Consider the following 21,114-nt stretch of genomic DNA (forward strand, 5'->3'; position numbering starts at 1 on the left):
GTAATCATGAAATTAGGTTAGCATGCTTTGCTGAGCACTTAGCTCTACTATGTGTGTTCCCAGTAGCATCTAATGTTCCTATGGTATATTTCTGGAAGCATAACCGGATTTACAAGGCCACATTTTCTCCCGTTTCCCCTGGCTTCCCAACAAACTAACACTCGCCACTCTGTGTCTGGAATTAGGAGCCTCTTCTTCACTCTATTACACAGTCGTGATGCGAAGTGGATTTTCTGCAGCCTCTCACCTGCTGGACCATTAAATCTCCATTGAGATCACTGTGTGTGTGGGCTTCTCCAAAATCTGACAGCCAGAGCAAAGTTTGCTGGATGTTGGAGGAGCCACACTCGAACGGCAGAGTACAGAGACACCTCTCTTCTCGGATGGTTCATTCATCCTGGAGCAGCCTTCTTCCTGCTAGACCTGGTTCACATCCCTTTCGCGTGGCACCTAGCTCATGCATTCTCCCTTTCATTTGTCTCGCAGCCTGTCTGCCACCCTACCGGCGAGCTTTGATCTCCGTACGATTCTGGCAGTGCCTTTCTAGTTTCCCACAGTTAAAGAAGCTATTTCAAATTGAAGTAGTTACTGCAGAAAATTGCATCAGTATTTCAACAGATTTCCTGAGGAAATTTTAAATGGTTATTTTTATAGCTTATTTTGAGCTTTTCAATTTTTTCCTCTCTGGCCAAAGGTCGGAAAATTATTTCATACAGAGCAGAGCTTGAGCATCAGTACAGGAAAAGAGCTAATTCTGACTAATCTCATGGTTTTGATTGTTTTGATTTGCTTTCCTCCCAAGCATCAATGGCAGAAGAAAACAGAAATTGCATCCTGCCTTCAAAGAGACCTGCTCTGGGTGAATGAAAACATTCTCCACTTCTAGGCTCATGCAATAAATAAACATAACAAGTCTCTTCATATTTAAGAGTAAAACTCCATAAACGGTAGAAGGAGCCATAAAACCTCAGACTTTTCTCCTTCCACTTCCCTTAAGAGAAATTTGCACATCAAGTAGTTCTCAAGAAGCCTCTTTTATTCAGTAAGTCCTGATTGGCACGCTACGGCTACTGGATTGAAAAAACAGACACGGGCAGTACGAATTCCTTCCTGAAATCTGGCCGAGCACTCAGAGCAAGGCGCCCTGTGACCAGAGGAAGAGCTTGTGCTGCTCTGACAGTCGTGTGTGCAGGCTGCTGCTTTCACTCGGGCAGTCTGGAAGGGAAAATTTCTTGCAGTTGCGTTTCTTGTGTGCAAAAGCAAAGTGAATGTCTCGTTAACCTGGAAAGTGCACCCCCCCCCCAAACCCCCCCCCAAGTTGTCTCAGAAACAGAGCCTTACAATTAAGGCCACAGGAATTGTTATTTTTTTTTCTCAGATGATTCCCTTCGAGACAGAATATGCATCATTCATGACATGAAATTCAGTAGTTTTGGAGAGAGAATGTAGTACTGTGATGGAATTTTCCAAAGGTAAAAACTATTTTCTTCCCCTCTATTGAGCTGCAGAGTGGAGAGCTAAATGCCCAGGCTATCTCAGATCTGAATACACGTGAGAATTGGGGAAGTGTAGATCAGGATCTGACCTTTACAATTCCAAGCTGGGTAATCTTCATCATTTTGAAACTGCCTTTATTGTTATCACAGTTTGAACTTACTCTGCACACCAAAATCCCCATGAAATTTGATAAAATTCAAAGGTAGGGACCCCATGGTTGCAGTTAAGGATTTCAGTGCTGTTATTCTAGCAAAACATGACCTTGCATTAGGTTTTCCACTGCATGCTACGGACTTGGAGCTGTGCATTCATAAAAACAGATAAAGGGCACAGTTCCAAGCCTCTGTGAAAAATTGGCTGCGCTTCTAAAATTTTATTCAGCAAGAAATCAGTGCTGTGCGTCATTGGTCAAAAGATGACTAAGCTCTGGTAATAAATGATATAAATGATAAGGATTTACAGCTAGATTATCCCACTTTTACTCCTATTGAGTAATACCTTACTTCTTAAGCAACGAATTAGAGATAAGAAAATCCCTAAACTAGGTGTTTGCTGAAAAGCTTTGCTGATGAGCAATGTATTTATGTATGTGTTAAGTGCTTTCCTGAATTAGGGCCAAAGTAGGAGGAGGCAGCAAGAGCCCAGGCTTTAGAGAGCCTTTCTTGTACATCACATCCGCAGAGGAGACCTGGCCTCGGATGTTACTTTTAAAATCCCCATTTCCAAAACAAACAAAGTGCTCCGGGTGAAGTCCCAGCATCACTGAACTCAGCAGCAAGAGTCCCATCCACCTCAGTGGACCCAGGAGTTCATCATGCAGATGCCCTTCTCCTTCATTCAACACCTTCTGTCACTTTTCTACTTGCTGAAAAATATATTGCAGCAAGCTCTGCGATCATTGCTCTGGCCATTCATACGAGCGTGGTGACATCACGATGGCACAGATTTACATCCACCTCCCCGAAAATGCGCAAAGAGGTAAAGGCACAGTTCCAAGAAAATCCAGCTCTCCCTGCCCGACATTAAATCAGGTTCATCAACCACCGCACATAAGCTTTTCTCTGTATATTAAACGCTATTCTCTTACCCAGGTATGGTGTAAGATGGAAATTATCTGGGGATACTGACTGAAAAAAAAGGAAATACTTAGCTCTTACTGTTTTCATAGTGCAGTAGAACCACGAACTAATTAATTTACCCAATCAATCACTCAATAGCTACATACAAGCGTTGGGTACAGCCGTAGGCTTCATCCCAGCACCGTTGGAGTGCGTGCAGGCGAGTGAGTCGCGGCCCATTCCTCTGTCCTGCAGCACGCTGCCTGGGGCTCCTGGCTGCATGGGCTGCGAGCCGGTGTGCCGGAAAATGAAATTGTTGGAGCTGAGAATTGGTTTGCGTTTCGTGTTTACGAGGGCTTGCAAGTTATGAAAATCTCGTCCCTGATTTGTTTCTACTTCGCCAGCTAGGAATATAAACAAATGCGGAGTGCTTGGCGTTTATGGCATAAAATGAAGTCGGTTCATGAGCAGGTTTTTTTAATTACTAAGTGCTGTGTAATTGCTGCAGCAGCGCTTTATCGCTGCATTCGTAAAACTGTTCTCAAGAGGAAAGAGACACTGAAGATGTTTTTAAGGGCCCTAAAGTATAACAGCTGGTTTGGGATTTTTATATTTAACAAGGGTCAGATTGCATTGCGCTGGGTTCTTTTGAGATAAAAGGCTAAAAGCTTGATTTTGTGTAATACCCAAGAGCCAGCCTACAAGTATCTGGGTACGTTAAAGTAAAAATGTGCATTTTTAAGGTTATTAAATATATTTGCCTATGAAAGAAATTTAGCTTAAAATACTTATGTTTTTTTTTTTTTTTTGGTCAAGGTATGCTCATTGTTATGAGTCACCGTAGTACTAAATCTGCACTTTTTCAAAAATAATCATGGCTTACCCATTTGGCATAATTTCTCAGAACATTAAAGTAAATTATCTTTTGTTGTACTTATGTGTAGTGGCAAAAGCAAACGTAGATGCTGCACAGCAAATAGAAGGTATTTAGTAATACAGTAGAATAGAAATGATGAAAAAAGACACAAATGCCATAAGCTAATTCCATGATGTGATTTATTCCATCCAGTTTTAGAAGCCTCCAGCTGGAAAGACTGGTTTTCTAAATATACGAGAAATAAACTAGAACGGAGTTAGTTTTGGCAGTGCTTACTGAGGAGCATATGGAGTCTGTAGAGAGGGACCTCAAAAGCCACTGTGGGGTCAGATATCTCCCAAGAACTGAGTGCTGTTCTCATTGCTGCTAAGTCGTAAGGTAGGGTTTTAAGCGACCATCTGCAGGTCCTTGTGCTTACCTCGGGGGTTTCTTGCACAAGTTTAGCTAAATCACCACAATCCCTCTACTTTGCAGCCCTGAGGCTCCAGATGTCCTTTCTCAGATGCCCTGGGCAGCTCTGTGACCTCCTGCTGGGCACACGTGTACCAGGTAACCAGCAGGCGAGGGGCTGGCCTCAACCGAGTCTTCTTCACACTCCTGCAACACAAATAATAAAGACAAAACCGCAGCCCGCTCAGGCAGGAAGTTATCTCGAAAACAAGGCAGTTTTGTTTTGACACCGCTCAGGGAGCACGAGACGAGAAGCGGGCACCAGGAGCTCCGCGCAAATGGGACTTTCTCTTCCCTGGAGCCACCAGGCAGGGCAGCGGGGCCGGAGCTGGGCCCCACGGCGGGGGAGGTGAGCGCCAAGGCGCAGGGGGCAGCGCTTGTGGGGTCGGTACAGCCCTGGGCACGCCGAGACACCCCCGGCACCGCGCTGAGCACCGAGGCTCAGCCTCCCCGCGGTGCCTCGGGCCTTCCTCGCCTCAGGCCTCGCGTGGGGGGCGGCGGGCGGAGGGGACGCGGGGCAGGGGGGATGCCCGGCCGGGCCCTCCCGAGGCATGTGCAGGGAAGGAAGGAGGGCGAGACGCAGGGGGAGAGCCCCGGCGGCGGCGGCCCCACCTCGGGCTGCGTGACGCGGGTTGCCATGGCCACCCGTTTACGCTACAAGGCCCGGCGGGGGCGGGCGGCGGGCGGGGCCGCTTCAGCACCAGGGCGGCCGCGGACAGCAGCGGCGGCGGCGGCCCCGGCTCGGCGGCGCCTCTCCGGTGCGGGCTGCGCGGCTGCGGCGCCGGGGCCCTGCGCCACCCGGCTCCGGGGGAGCCCTCGCGGTGAGTCCGTCCCCGTCCCCCGCGCCGACACCGGTCCGGGAGCGCGGCCCCGGAGCACGGCCCCGCCGCAGCGGCCGGAGGCAGGCGGTACCGGGCGGTACCGGCGGCGGCCCCGGGGGGGCTCCTCCAGGCGGTACCGGGCGGGCGGGTGGCGTCCGGCGGCGCCGCCGCACCGGGAAACTTTGGGAAGCCCGGAGCGGTGTGCCTCGCGTGGGGCCTCGGTGAGGAGCTGCCTGACAGAGCCGGCAGCAGCGAGCCGGCAAGTTTTGTCGGCTTTTGGGAAGAGCGGTGTGGTAAATCTGCTGCTAGCTATTTATGTATCAGTTTATTAATTACGGGGGGCTCGTCTTGGTGTCGGTGGTCGTTTTGCATGAATCCCGAAAACTTGGTGAGTTCTGGGGGCGGGTCACCACGCTAGCAGCAGGCTGCTGCTCACGTCCTGGTGCCCGGCTGGACGCTGGTAGCAGGGTGCGGAGCTCCAGGTGTCGCCCAGCGCCCGTGCAGCCCCCCCAGCGCCGGAGCTGCGCCGTGCCTCGGGCCTTCTGCCGTGTCCTGCGAGGGCCCTCCGGGGTCGGGGCGGGCAGGAGGTCAGAGCGGAGGTCCCGGCCGGATGGGATTCCCCGAGCTGAACTCCAAGAAGTGCTCAGCAAATAGGTATGATGCTCTGTGCCAAACAGAGCTGGCTTACAGAGGCTCAGGTCTGCGAGAGTGGTTTGTAATTCTGCCTTCCCGACACAGAAATGCATCCTCGGTGCTCGCTGCCTGCTCCGAGCCACAGGCACGTCTCGTTGGTGCATCTGTTAAGGCACTGCAAATCTTTGGGCATGTTTATTATTCCATCAGAAAGAGCATGGTTGGCTGCACAGGCATACACGTTGTCTTCCGTGTGCGGCATTAACAGTAATAGTTTTTTCGCGGCTCCCATAAAAAGCAACAAGGTAGGTATGAATAATGATGTGGATCACTGTTAAAGGCCAAGAAATGAATAATAAATGAAAGTGAATCGGGAGCAGGGACTCTCTCCCCCACTTTCTGCTCGTGTTCTCCTTAGAGTCAGACGTGGCTCGTGTCTGTCCCACTCAGACACGTAAAAACATCCCCTTGCCCTCTTGTCCTCCTGTGAGCTGTGGCTGCAGCATCCAGGAGCAGGGAATGAGGGCTTGATGTGCACAGGGGAGAACTGCAGGGCCACAATTGTATCTTCTCCTTTATATCTTAGCTTTCTTGCATTCCTACTGCTGAGTTTAAAGTGAACAGTAACAATTCTTCTAATTTGCTGTTGCTGCGGACCTTTGGCCTCGTGGTAGCGTTGCCTGCACGCCATCCCTGCTCAGCTATGCATTAAAGGCATGACTTTACAGTAAATTCAGTTTTGTTGCCTCATTAGGCATCAGACGTACAGCACTGTATTAAGAACTATGTGACCTGTAATGATTCAGCTGCCAGAAAGAGAGACGTCTAACGCTGACCCTTGTGAGCAAAGACCTGAACTTAACTTCCTGCCCTGCGGAGCGTGGAAACAGCTCCTGCTCAAGTTCAGAAGCAACTGCTGACACAGTAGGCTCCGATAATTTATGAATCCACTGTAAATCAGATAAGTGGATGAAACTCCTTGAAAGATCACATTGAAATCACATTCAGTTGAGTTATTTTGGAGAGTAAATTACACAGCGTTTAGGCTGGCAGTGGAAATTAATTCTCTAATTAACACTGCTTGAAGGAATGAAATTCTACCCTTATTTTCAAAATGCTTCTAATCCAGATCGGTGTCACAGCCTTCCTGGTCCTCAGCTCTGATGATCTGGAGCTGTGGCTGGGGGTGTCCTGCATGTGGGACCTGGGACGGGTTTGGTCTGTGCCATCAGCGCTTCGCCACGGGGAGGGCTGAAAACATCGGTAGTACCCCATGGCAGATCACCCTGAGGTTATCGACAGTGTTTGTTGAATTCCCAGTAGCATGATAGTCGTCTTTACAGGGGGAAAGTATTTGTCTTATGGATGTAAGACACATAGATGACATGCAAACTTAGAGAAGAGTAGAAGAGAGCTCAGACTTTACCTTACCTCAAGCCAAATGCCCAGCCATGCATATACTGGGCCAGTTCTGCTCCCATTTTCACCAAAGGAATTTCTGCTGTGAGAATTGAATTTGTACCATTGGAATTCAAATATCTATCTATCTATCTATCTATCTATCTATCTATCTATCTATCTATCTAACTACATACATACCTACCTACCTATCCATCTATCTCTTCTGTAAGGCACAGTCTGGCTTTCTCCCTTTGCCATCATGATCTTTATGCAAAAAGTTACTCCAAGTACAGACTCTGAGATACCACAGGGAACTGGCAATCTACCTACCATCCCCTGCCATGCAGAATTAGGGTGCAGTCTATAAAGGAATAATGTAGATAGCTCTAAAATTTGAGCATAATATTGAACACGGTTTCTTTATGTTGCAGGAGTGTTCGTGGATAAATTAACATTTCCTTTTTTTCCTAAGCAAGATATTTCTGTGGCTCTAAAAAACTGTTTCTTTCGGTACATATTAACAAAAAAATTGTTTTCTTCCGTGAAACGCTATAAACTGGCACAGCAGATGTCAATTTATGTCAGCATCAGCTGATTTTCTTCTCCATTACCCTTTCTACTGGATCTTTGCTTATCTAGCAGGTCCTGCCTTCTTGACATCCAATGTCATGTCGAATGCTTTTCCACATTTGGTGATAGAAAGCTTGACTCAGTCTGTCTCAAAACGTGGTGTCGTCATCCACACGACGGTCATTATGCCTTATTGATAGTGATGGAAAAGTCATGAATACACGCATCTTTGCTGCAGGGCTCCTGCCTTTTTCTTTGGTTTATCGTTGCTTTATCTGCATTTTAGTACTCGTGTCAACAGCGGCATTTCATTCTCCCTACACCATGGAAGAGCAGCACTGCCCTGACGCTGGTGCTGCAGCCGTAATCCTTTGCCTGATGTAGTTTGAATGGAGTTTTGCAGTTTTTACTTCATCACAGAACTCTGGAAAACATTTCAGTTACCAAAAAGCTATTTTCTAGGAGAACATTGGCTCTTACTGATGTGGCATTAAGAATAAACTCTTGTGCAGCAAGCGCTTGAAGTTAATAAATAATTCATGTATTTTCCCCAATTTTACAATGTAACTCATAGACCTGGGAAAATAGCATTAAGAAGAAATCCCGCTACTGTACTGTGTAGTCAGAGAACAAGTTTCTAATATAAGAATGGAAATTAACTCAAAAATACATGAATTATATTTATATATTAACATTGCCAGCACAAATAGCAATAAAACCAAACAGGTGGGGACAGAGTGATCTTGGAATAGGACCCAAACTCCCCGTATTATCAGTTACGTGAGACAGATTCGGGGGAGGGTGCCAGCAAAACCCCGTCCAGGATCCAGGAGTTTCTTCCAGCTCGATTTCAACTCGCCACGTAGCGTGGCAGTCACGAAGAGCCTTTATTCCGAGGGATCCGTAACAAATCAGCCTGGAGGCTGCACGGAGTTCAGGTCTTTGGCCATAAAATGGAAATACTTCTGGAGTGAGACAGGATAACTGCTTAGCAGCAGATACTTTATAAAATATGCAGAGCAGAGCAGGAGTGATACCGAGAGGTCGTTATGGAACCTGATGCCATTCGTCTTCAGCTCGCTGGCTCACCCCGAGGAAGCCTCTCCAAACGCATTGTACTACAGCACGTACTATCAAAATTCAGCCTCCATACGTCAGTGGCTCAGTACTGATTCAGAAAAAAATGAGTTTCATTGATTGAATCGACTAAGTACACCTTCCAGCAAGGCGCAGCGCTTTTTGGGATGTTCAGTAACAGAAGAAATCCACACAATTTTTTGTGTGTGTTGCATTGGAACCCCCTCAAAGGGACACAACCATGAGCCTGGTGGTACCCTCTGATGCTTTCCTGACCAGGGCCATCCCACCAGGCTGCTCTTGAGCTGCTCTGCCACTTCTGTACCTCGCTGGGTCTCCCCTGGTGTAGAAGAGGGGAGGAAGCCTCTGGATTGTTTCTGGGGAGAGCCTTGACTTCGTGATGCCCTCCATCTTCAGAAAACAGCCGATGGCACCCTGCACAGCTCATCCTTCCTCCTCTGGCATTTGAAGAGGAGAGACGACTGTAAAGATGGCTAGTAGATGGCAGAGGGTTGTTTCATTCCTTACCTTGCCAGCTTTTGCTGCAGTTTAGTCATAATAATAGAGTTTTTGGTAAGTGAGCTTCAGGTTGAGTCACTGGTATCTCGAGCGAGTAAATAGGTTGTGGTATTAGCCTGGAGAGCTGCGGAGAGCAATCATGCACTGCTTGGGGAAGGGGGGAGAGCTGAGAGTGCCCGAGCATCTCACGGGGTGAGAGCTGAGAGTGCCCGAGCAATCCTCGCAGGCGCTGAAGCCCGGGGGGGATGCGGGCAGCCAGCAGGTTTGGGGGCAGGACTCCCCTTCGTGGGGCTGGGCAGCACCCAGAGGCAGCGGCCGGCTGGGACCGGGCTCCCCAGCAGTGCTGTGGGGAAGCCCACGGACAGAGTCGTGCGCTGCCATCGTGTTCTTTGCTCATTGTGCACAGAACCACCAGGATAAGAGGCTTTGAAACGAGTTTGTCAGTGCGCATCATCACAATTCACATTTGGAATTCAAGAACAGAAGAATATTTTCTTTGAGATAAAATGTAATTGTTGATGTCGTCGTTTTTATTTTTATTTTTACTCCAGTTAGAAAAAATCCTGGAAGCCACGAGCAGGGAACAATAAACTGATACACTTTTTCCTGTAATGACTGAGTCAATAAAAGGCAGCCATTGAGAATAAAGTCCCAACAGCCAAAGCACTTCATCAATCTCAGCTGCTGCTTTTGTGAACATATGATATAATAATGGGTGTTCACACACACAAAAAACAAACAAACAAAAAAAAAAACACAAAGGCCTCTCTTTCCTTCCCCTAAATATCACCAGGGAAGCCATTAATTCTACTCTAGTGTTAATCTATTCTATCACAATGATACATCCATTAATGGGTATCATATATCCATTAAACCTTCCGCCCTCGCACAGAAAGAAATAACAATAGTTCATTGTTAAAAAGACCAAATGATGTATTTTTATTTAAAGTAACTGCCTGTATATTTGTCCGACTTTCCCTCTAGAAGGCCAGAGTCTACATGCTGGGACTCTCTTACCTGAGCAGGCGGGAAGCTTTTCCTTGCACTGGAGAAATGACTGCCTGCTCACTCGCAGCCTCACCTCAGCCCTTGCTGGCCTAAACCCTGGGTTCCCAGCTGCAAACGGGAGCTGTCACCACGCGGATTTGGGGAGCAAGTCAGGGAAATACATTCATTCAGTCGGCAGCCCATCGTGGGCTGGAAAGCAGCTGAGAGCTGCAGACAGGTCCTGCCACAGCAGGGCAGCGTGAGGAAACCAAATATTGGGCTTTTGGCAGCAGCAAAAACATTCATTGACAATGATACGACTGCTGTAGTAAGGCAGAAAAAAAATAATATTCTTAATAAAATTAATATTCCGGCCCGTACCGCACTAGGCTATTATTTCAGCTTTTCTCACAGAGTGTGCTTACATTTACACTCAAGTCATACAATTGTATTTACTCAGAAGCATCTATACTTCGGCCTAAAAGATGAGATTGTGGAGCACAGCTCTGCAGCAGGGAGTAAGTTCACATCTACATCACAGACCAGACGGGGCGCTCCTTGGGATACTCTAAAGCCTTCTGTAGGTGTTAGGACTTTGTGGGATGGGGCACTGGAAAGAGGGTCTGTGAAGGAAAGCCTACCAAGACTGCCAGGCTGTCAGCACATCCCTGAGAGAAGAAACATTCAGAAGTGCCTGTGTAATCCCAAGTGCCTGATTTTTTTACAGTTCCTGCTCAGCCTGTCAAAGGGCCATTTGGTGCATGGAAATTCCAGCAACAGGCTGAATCCTGGGCTTACTGTAAATGAACCAACAACCTAGTCTGCCAAGAAATAGACCTTCCTGTCATCTGTACATATTTTTAGGTGGCATAAGAAACCACTTCACAATTTATAATACTCAATTTTGCTGAGTTGTTACTAGTTCTAATTTTTTGTATAATTCCCCTCTGTCCTTGCTAATTTGCATGTCTATTAATAATATTATCTTCTTTCTTTTAAATCCCTTAGAGAAAATAGCAAGTTGTTAACATCCTTGCAGAGGATTAAGTATGACCTGAAACCCAGAGTCTTTATGAGCACTTCTGTGCCTTGCCACTGCTTTTACCTTATCATTTCTGACTTAAAAGGCTATTGTTATGACTGCGGGACTGCCAAGCCATAATGCATGATTTATTATGTACAGCAGGTGACTGGTAGTTAACATTTATCTCAAAAAGGATGTTATTGTTTTTGTTTTTTGTTTTTTTTTTTTTTTTGTTTTTCCCTGCAGCTTTCCCTGGGAGGTTCACGTTTTTATCAGTGACAAGATGACAACTCGTATTTTTACCAAAGGATCCAGTGACTCATCCTATTAACCTGCTGGAATACGTGCTTGCCAATTGTCCTGCCACGGTAAGTCCATGGGATTTTGCATTTTCTCTGGAAATATTATTCAGGAATTAGTCCACAGTATTCATTCAGTAGTACAAATAATATTTACCCAAGGATGTAACTTCTCAGTGATGACCAGAGCCCAAAATAGTTTAGATATTGCATATCACAGCTATTTTGTTTAAGTTATTAAAGAAGGTTAGAGCAAAGGAGAAGACTGGCTATACCTCATACCATGCCATTTACAAGGGCATGGTTTGAACCTGAAGGCCATGTAAGAAGCACCCTCATGTGTTATGAGAAGTGATAAAAAAGCACAAGATGTCTGGCCTTGAAAATGCTGCCCTGTGAGATCCACGTGCAGCTGAGAGTGAATGTACTGTGAGTCATGATGGAAAACTTCAACATCCAAAAAATCCACCAATCTCCAGGATAACATAACATGGATTATGTATTAGCATCGGTTGCCCAAAGTAAATTCCTTATTTATTTGGTCCCTCCTGAGAACTCCCATATTACTGAGCCAATATCCTGCAACATTGCAGCAGAAGTCTAGGCTGCGCAGTTCCTTTTCGCAGCGTTGTGCTGTAGGAGGGTATGGCTGCCCTTGTGCTATTACTGTTCTGCAAATCAATTCAGTCTGGGAGAAGAGACGATGCAGGCTGGTACACAACTGTGTTGTTTTTCCTTGTTCCTTGGGTTGGGTTGGAGAAAAGGTAGGAAACATTTTAGTTCATAATGTCTCTGCTTCTGTTCTACATGCTTGTTTTGCCCTTGAAGGTGATATTCTGTGGCACAGTCCAAGCAAACCACTTTCTGCTTAAGCCTGTTTTGCACACCATCCAGCCTTATCTCATCAGGGAAGAGCATATGGCTTTGAGTTATTATTTGTTATTTCAGGGTAACTAGATGGTAACTGTACTGAAAACTTAGGGCAAATCATGCGTTATCTCACAATAACAGGATAAATAAACAGTATCTTCACTGCATGCATTAACAGTAATGGAAGGAAAAACTCCTGAAAAACATTGTCAATCTAGCTTAAATATGTTCCCGTTTAGGGTGCCCCAGATGCTTCTCTCATGCGCATTTAAAATATAACCAGGACTCATTCCACATTCGACATTTTTGCCTTCAGAGCTAAAGCCAGCTGCAGTCCTTAAGTCAGTGAGTAGGCAAAACACTTGAAAATGCCCGGCTTAAGAGAGAAATGTACCTTTGAATTAATATAAAACTTTAACAAGACAACACAGAAATGAAATCATTAGTGGTGCATCTAATGTGTATGTAGCAAAAGCAATACGGAGCTCTAGGGGGAGAATTGCAACGCCTACTTGGAGCAGGTCTAGGGTAAATCCCCAAATGGGAGAATGCAGGGCTCCTGCTGCAGCTGCAAGGCACTTTACTGGAGCTCTAAAAGGTCCCCTAGCAACTGATTTCAGGTGGTAGGTAAAGGTAAAGACAATTGGAGCATTCAAGTATTCTGTATAATTGTTGTAAAATAGACAAATTGGGTAGGAGATGAAAGCAACGGAAAGAGACCAGAGCTAACACAGCTGCACAAAAACTATTTCAGATGTATTCTGCTTGACAGTGCCAATACATTGCAAATGCTTTGAAAGTACACTGAAGCAACATTGCAGAGTATATAAAAAAAGAATCTTAAACGGTTTATTGGTAAAATATGAGCTAAATTTGATGAGACTGTCCTCTAGACTGTAAGTATCTGTTTCTATGAAAGTTGTGTGGAACGTTAAAGCTGTCATTAGCCTGGCAGATTCTCTTGATTCAGTTGTAAAGCCAGATCTAGTCTTATTTTTTTGATGAAGCTGGTATATGGCATTATGTTAAGAGCTGGTTAATTAAATCTTTTATTGCTGTAAAACCAAACTCATAGTTGTTTGGTCCAAACCCTGCTGAAGAACGTTAGAGACCCTAATTTCAATGTATCACTAGCAAAAATGCGTTTAATGATCTCCCACCACCCAAACATTTTTCCACACTGCAACCACTTCATCAGTGACAATTTGAGGACAAATTGGAACTTGAATCAGGGTCATATTCTTCTAACCTTACAATACGGTTAATATGTCACAATACATGACTAGATACGATTCTTTTTATTCTGTGCTTCTCTAGTCAGTATAAGTAAAAGGAAACACCCGGAAAACTATTTTTCCTCATCCCTTTATCTGGCAAAGATCTTAAACCAGGCAGGATTCAGGGGCCACTGCAGCACATAGTAACATTTTAAATCCCATAAACAAAAAACTGAAAAAAACTTTAGGAGAGAGTTTCAACAAGTTCCAAATACTGATAAAGTAGGAATAATAATAATAATAAATCAGTATACAATTTCAAAGGGTATTTGGTCTTTTCACTGCCATAGTACAAGAGTTTATGCAGCCTTCCATTTGTCCATGTACGGACTTTAAGACAGGAAAACATCAAATGTAAAGCATATGAAATGCTTTTAGCATGTGTGCGCGCAATCCCAGCGCGGTGCTGAGAACGAAGCCACCGTTCAGCCTGTTTTCCCATGAACCCAGCGCTCCTTCGCCGTCAGCCTCGTCCATACGCGGGGCACTTGCAGTGAGCTGCCTTCCCTTCATCCCATGATCTCCCGTTCTGCACAACGCTGTGACTAATTATAGCCTCAGGACTACTGCTGATTTATTGTCACTGAGGCCTACTTGCATTAATAACTCCTGACATGAGGCCGAACACCTCGGTAAATAAATTTGCCACTGCTTAAGAAACAAGGTTCCTAATGGCTATAAAATAGCCTGCAAATTGTTCTTGTTGCCTAACAAGATTAAGGAAAAGAACAAGAGAAAGTCCTTCTAAGAAGGTGCTGAGTTATGTACTGGGTTACAAACTGAAAGAAAATTAGTAAATTAAAAACAAAAAACACTTATCTACGTCTATTTGTAAAATAGTTATATTCTTGACAAATTAATTCTGCTTTTTTTTTGTTTTCCAAGGACATTTTCCTTACTTGTTAAAACTGAAGGCATAATTTCAGCACAGGATTCTTGGTATTTGTCATAATAAATTTCTCAGACATTCATGTTGAGGCTCTGAACTCACAGAGCATCGCCAGATTCTCCAGAAATCACTTTAGGGGAATAAAATTTTGAAGTGCTACTCTTAATGGAGGAGCAGAAGTTACCTGGTTTCCCTTCAATGCAAAAGAAATATCTAATGATGTTACCTTTTCTTTCCATTTTAAAATCTTAACATACTGCAGTGAAACTGAAAATGACTAATAAATGTGTAAAAAAAAAAGGAATGGATTTAATGTATTTCTAAGCTTGCTTAGGGATTCCATCTTCCAGCATTCAAATGGTGTTCCAGGTGGGTTCCTCTGCTAAAGAGGGGATTGAACATTCCCTTCTCTAAGCCTGTTACTTCATGTCACAACATCAACCTTGAAAAGCTCTTTCAAAGTGTTGCAGTATCAGACAAGTCCCACAACATAAAAGTACAGCCTACACAGCAGCGCTGACAACGGCCAGTTTGCTGGTAGATCATTAGAGCTGGTCTACCATAACCAGGCTTGTCAATACCGCAGACGACAAACTTGGCAGCAAAATAGTTTATGCAATACTCTCCTCTCCTCCCAACCTTCTCACTCACCCACAGTTGTACTGCTTCAGGAATTGACAGTGTTTTTCTGCAACAGCTATTTTTGACGATAAAAAACGTGATAAAAATGTGCTGGGATGTCATAAGGGCTATGAAAGATGGGTAGAAGTTTTTCATAATTGTTTGCGGTAATAAAGGAGCAAGCGTGCAATCATAATAAGAAATAGCTGATGGTAATGAAGGAATAAGGATGTCGTGTAAAGTAGGCACTGCGGTGCATGGCGATTTCTCTCCCTTTCAGTTCCAATGCCGTATCTTCTAAGTGCGTGCAGGAAAGTTTGTATGGCAACAAATACATATTTGTATGCTGTGTACATGGAGTTAATACATCAGCAATGTCAGGAGCAACACTGCTGTGCCAGAATTGCAGGATTTGATCCAAGACCTTCACACCTACAGTTCAGTGGCAATTAAACTCCTATTATTTAGCAATAAATAAATAGTCCTGATTTAGCAAACTTTCAAACCATGTGTTTAAGATCAAACATATGGTCGGTTCTGTTCTTTCTAACAAGGCCAGAAAGGTGCTTCAAATTACGGATGTTCTTCATTTGCTTTCTTTGGAGCTGAAACAATGCTAGAAGTATGTGCGATCTGGCTCCGTGTTGTTCCCAAGCCATTTATCAGTCCACAAATTACTTGAGGTTACTGAAGGACAGTACGTGGAATCTGAAGGCAGCAATATATGACCACGTACACGTAGAGTCACTGCTGACTGAGAAACAACCCTGTACACTTTTCGGTTGTGTTATTACTCAATGTGACTTTACTTTATTTGCTATTCTTGAGCTTTAGATAAAAAAAAAATATGTTTTAGCCATCTGTTAGCTGAAGCGTTTCTCCGTGCTTCGGTAGTACATTTGCAGTGTTGTCAGGTACCTGAAAATCACTTCTTTCACGTGGCTCGTGAACCATAGAGCCGTTTCAAAGCACATGTGAAAACCACGAGTTATCAATGGCTGATGTCAATGGCTGACAAACGCCCCAAATAGCTGAACTGAAGATTTTTTTCTCCTTTGAGCAGTGAAGAAAGGTCCTGCTGCCTCCCTAAGTTTTCTCTTGCTTAACCTGTTGTGCAGAGCAGCAAACCCAGCTGCAGGCTGAGCACGCTGAGTCGTAGCAGCCCAGCACAGAGGCTGACTGAGAAGGTGTCAGGAAATCACAGTATCTACCCCTGAGTTGCCGCATGATTTATGAAGGAGCATTGAAAAATCATATAATCAGATTTAGCAGTAAAACTTTTTGATTCACCATCTGAGCAAACTACCCCAAAAGAAGTGTGGAAGCTTAGCTAGAAGAAGGGAATGACGCCCATGGAGTCGGGAAGTCCAAAAAGCCCCACGAACAGTTTTCATTCTGCAGTGCTGACATCAGCATCAGGAGGCAGCAAGATTAGGACAGGCGTCTTTTGGTGTGTGTTAGACACCTAATGCTCAGCAATATTTTCCTTTTGGGGAGTTTGTTAAAAGCACTTCTTCCTTACTGTAATCACACCTAATTATATAATTGCATGATTGTGTTTGTATTCTCGGCATACATAAATCAAATTAGAAACTTAAAGCTTTTAAATTCCCATTACACAAATTTAATTAAAATAAAGTTTCCATATGATCAATTAGAATCATTTTAAAAACAATATTCTGGGGTTTGCAACATTTGTTTGCTCATTATAAAATGTAAGTAAATAATCTATACTAAGCTCTATCTGCTTGCTTAATATGATGATATGAAGATGAGAAAATTTTAATTTTAAAACTCCAGAGCACGAGTTCTATCCCATGTCTTCTTTGCATGCTTTCTTGAGAGGGTTTAGGGTATCAGTGCAGACTGGAAGGGATTTTCTTATCAGTTCTGCAATCCCAAACTTGCAGCATTGCTGTTGGATGGTTAACGGGATAGAAGGAAAAGATTTTGCCTCAGAAATACAGTGGAAATAGCTGCACAGTTATTGGATATTCAGTTCGTAAGCCGTAAGAAGTGGTATTGAAGGACGCTTGCATACAGATTACCCACAGAAAGCAAAGTACACTCAAGGCATATGGCTAGGTAAACAATTAGTGTGTTGCATTATTTGTGCTTTTTCAAAAAACGACTTAGTCCTTCAGTATTTCATTGTGCAAATCACTGAAAATAAAAGGAGATGTCTAGACAGGACAGAAAGAATCAAATTTGCTCATTTTGCTGATTTTAGCTCAGTGAAATTTGTTTGGAGTTCCATCATAACTACAAAGTATTCCATGTTATTAACCTTTGAGTAGTTTTAAATGTAGTTTTTAATCTGTATGGTTTACTGCATTGACTTTGAGTCACGGATTATACAATAACACAATGGTTTCTCAGCAGGATTAAAACCTGACTACATTAAAATTCAATTAAAAGCCTGTGAGAAGTGCAGTGGTTGACTCAGAGAGTTAATTCGGATTGTGTCTCAGTGTAAAATTAACTGCTTTACCACTGCACCAAGGAAGTAAGATATATGTTTGTCACAACAGTGAAATGTCAGGCTGTCTTTATTTGAGCAAATTCTAACATTTTTCTTTTAATCTCTGTTTCTCCGTAGTTAGCCAACTGATATCACAATGACTGAGGACTTAGACCACAGATTCAGTAGTCTCACCTGGGATCAGATTAAAATCTTGGATCAAGTCTTAGCAGAGGTAATACCTATTCACGGGAGAGGGAATTTTCCAACGCTGGAAGTAAAACCCAAGGATATAATTCATGTGGTGCAAGAACAGCTCATCGAAAAGCAAATCACTGTTCGAGATATCCGCCTGAATGGTTCAACAGCTAGCCACATCCTAGTGAAGCAGAATGGAACTAGTTATAAGGACCTAGATATCATTTTTGGGGTGGAACTTCCAAGTGAGCTCGAGTTCCAGGTTGTTAAGGAAGCAGTTCTTAATTGCCTATTGGACTTTTTGCCGAAGTGTGTTAATAAGGAAAAAATCACTGCCCAGACCATGAAAGATGCCTATGTGCAGAAAATGGTCAAGGTCTCTACCGACCACGATCGCTGGAGTCTCATCTCGCTGTCAAACAACAGCGGCAAGAATGTGGAGTTAAAGTTCGTCAACTCGCTCAGGCGGCAGTTCGAGTTCAGTGTGGACTCCTTCCAAATCATACTGGACTCCATACTAAATGTTTACAGAGAAACAGACTGCAAACTAGCAGAGGACTCTCACCCCACTGTTATTGCAGAGAGTATGTATGGAGACTTCAAGGAAGCAATGGACCATTTAAAGTACAAACTGATCTCCACGAGGAACCCTGAGGAGATCAGAGGAGGCGGCCTTCTGAAGTACAGCAATCTCCTGGTTCGTGACTTCAAACCAGCAGATGAGGCTGAAATTAAATCTCTGGAACGTTACATGTGCTCCAGATTCTTCATTGATTTTCCAGATGTTGCTGAGCAGCAAAGGAAAATTGAGTCATATCTGCGCAACCACTTCATTGGGGAAGAAAAAAGCAAGTATGACTACTTGATGACTCTGCGTGGAGTTGTAAATGAGAGCACAGTCTGTCTCATGGGACACGAACGAAGACAAACTCTGAATATGATTACAATTCTGGCTCTGAAAGTGCTTGGAGAACAAAATATCATCCCAAATGCAGCTAATGTAACATGCTATTATCAGCCTGCTCCATATATCAGTGACAGAAACTTCAGCAATTACTACATTGCTCATGGACAACCGCCTATCATCTACCAGCCATACCCATTTCACATACAAATGCAAAGCGGCATGGTTTAGGAACACGGTAACCTCCTCAGCACTTAGACCCCTCTCTCTTTCCAGTTCTCTCCGTAATAAATGCCTCATTAAACCAAGTTTTATCATCACTTTTGATTTTAGGACATATTTTTGTGCAAGTTGCCAAAGTTGGTTGGTCAATGTCTCAAACACCTTTAAGCAGATCATAAAATGAGTAAAATGGTTATTGTTATTCATGATGTATTTATACCCCCATGTGTACTTGGGCTGTACTTTTCTTTTGGATGAAAAGAGAAGGATATAAATTATTCTAATTGTATAAGACAAAATGCACTAAGGTCTGGGTTCTAATAAATTCTTAAGCAAAATTTAACTAGTGGAAATGAAAAATTAAGCCTTCTACTGAAATGCCTCTCAGTAGAAATGCCTAATTCTAGAAATGCTACTGTTCTGGGCACATTAAACTAAAGCATCCACCAGTTACACCCACGCGGTTCCAACAACATTTATTTGCAGCACCTTTTGAAAATACATGTTGATGGTCTGCCTCTCGGTGGACTGTGCGCCTCTTTGTAGGCTCACGTCTGATCACTCTCGACTCCCATCAGAAACATGAGGTCCCTCCCCTCACCAGAGTGCTTGTCAGTAGGGGTTAGCAGGAAACATCTCTACCAAGAGCAGAATCAGCCTTTTTGTGAATCCAAAATTTCTGCTGACCTGAGTGAGAGATTTGGCCGCTTACATAGTGCAGTGTTGAACCCCAGGATCTGACTCACAGATAATGAAAAAGATACAACTATTCTGATTATAGTAGTCGTGAGCAACAAGGTAATAGAACGAGAGAGAAGGTGAAAATTGAGCACATAGGGCTTGCTTTTTATTGCTAATTTATTATTGATCAGAGATACTTCAATGTATAACAAAAGGAAAAAAAAAAAAGGCCAGGACCATGTTGATTTTAAGCGAATTAAAACTAATCCTTGGCATTGGCATTTGAAAAAAATGTTTTATACTAGCAATGTCCTGTGAAAGCTTTGTTACTTGCACACATACACTGGTAGCAAATGAAGATTTGTCTTATGATCAGGAAGTAAAACATTAGTTACAAATTTGTGTGTGGTTACCAAAGATAAGTTTTAAACGTCACATAAGTGCCTCCCTGTGCCAGTTGCTCCATGAAAGTTGTAATGCAGTCTGCAATCACGCTAGAGAGCTCCTGAATTATGAAACGAAGAAGTGAAACGTATGCCCTTGGTACTCCATGGATGGGTTACAAGGCACTGGCAGTTCTGAAGTCAGAGAGGTTTGCACCATTGACTTCGCTTTGAGCAGGTTTGGAACAGACGGATCTGAGGCTGTTCTCCCTGAAACGCCTCCAGTTTAGATGCTGAATGTGGTACAGCAAGGACAAGGAGACAGAAGGGATGTGGCTGTAAAATCAAAACAGTCAACTGGAAACGTAAGCAGTAGAGATTCTTACATCTGATGCTTAACATGTCACTGTGTCATGCTGAGCATTCGCTACTGGTTTAGTTTACATCCTCCTCCTCATTTCTTAAAGCATTGACTACATTTTATCTGTTTACAACAAGTGTCAGGTCTTAGAAATTTCTGCTACTTGGAAAAGAGTGTTTATTTTACACAGAAATATGCTACATATCAGTATTTTAAATCAAACATTTCTAAAATGTCTTAAGGTCTATGATGTTCTACTTGCAGTGAGATGTAGCTTTCCTTTTTCCCATTACATGCCTGTACTGTAGAACAAAGAGCTGTTTAAAGACAAATTTGTTGACCGTCATCACTGAATTTAAACCTTTTCTGCAAAATACAGTGCAAAAAACATAGCGCAGATTAATGTGTGAGAAATGGTTGTGCAATATTAGGAGGGTATACTGATCTACTTGGAAGCCCATTCATTTTGTGATGTTTTCATGAATTATTTTACTATTATTTTTCCTGATTTCTCAAGTATGTCCAACTCCATGTCAAAAAGCACATTTTATTTCACTTGCACTAGTATCTTTCCATTGATTAAACTATATTTACTAAAATAGGCAATTCTAATTGCTACGTTATCAAATATGATAGCATGATACTTGCATGTAAGCACTTCCAGGAAAGTCCCTATCAGAAGCAAAATGGAGTGAAACACGGTGGATTTATTTCTTATTTCAGTTGAGCTGTTTATATTTCAGAAGGTACCTTTACATTTAGTTTGATATTTACCAAAATAAATAGCACTGTGAAATTCTGTAAGAGCCTTGCTTAGGCTGAAGAACTGCAAGCCGGATTGTGCACAGCTGGCAGTTTTGGATGAACCTGCAGGAGTTAGGCATCCACACGCCTTCATTTTCAGGAGAAATTGGGCTCCTGGGCTCCCTAAATTTGCTTGAATACCTTAGTTCATCAGCATTGACCTGTGACCTTAATGTAATGTAGCTACATCAACTTATTACTCCTCCACTCCTGGTTCTCTTGCTTGCTGG

General features: G+C 43.5%; 1 protein-coding gene across 1 annotated transcript; it reads left to right on the top strand.

Moving 5' to 3' along the window:
• The first annotated feature begins 4,664 nt into the window (after window positions 1–4,664).
• On the top strand, window positions 4,665–19,598 carry TENT5D (terminal nucleotidyltransferase 5D). Its single transcript, XM_035325868.1, has 3 exons — window positions 4,665–4,703; window positions 11,161–11,282; window positions 17,470–19,598. The coding sequence occupies exon 3, from the start codon at window positions 17,489–17,491 to the stop codon at window positions 18,662–18,664; it is 1,176 nt and encodes a 391-aa protein (XP_035181759.1). The 5' UTR covers window positions 4,665–4,703; window positions 11,161–11,282; window positions 17,470–17,488; the 3' UTR covers window positions 18,665–19,598.
• The last annotated feature ends 1,516 nt before the right edge of the window (window positions 19,599–21,114 follow it).

Source organism: Oxyura jamaicensis, chromosome 4 (assembly GCF_011077185.1).
Source record: "Oxyura jamaicensis isolate SHBP4307 breed ruddy duck chromosome 4, BPBGC_Ojam_1.0, whole genome shotgun sequence".
Lineage (NCBI taxonomy): Eukaryota > Metazoa > Chordata > Aves > Anseriformes > Anatidae > Oxyura > Oxyura jamaicensis.

Coding starts and splice junctions, on each gene's coding strand:
- TENT5D (XM_035325868.1), top strand. CDS start 17,489: ATGACTGAGGACTTAGACCACAGATTCAGTAGTCTCACCTGGGATCAG.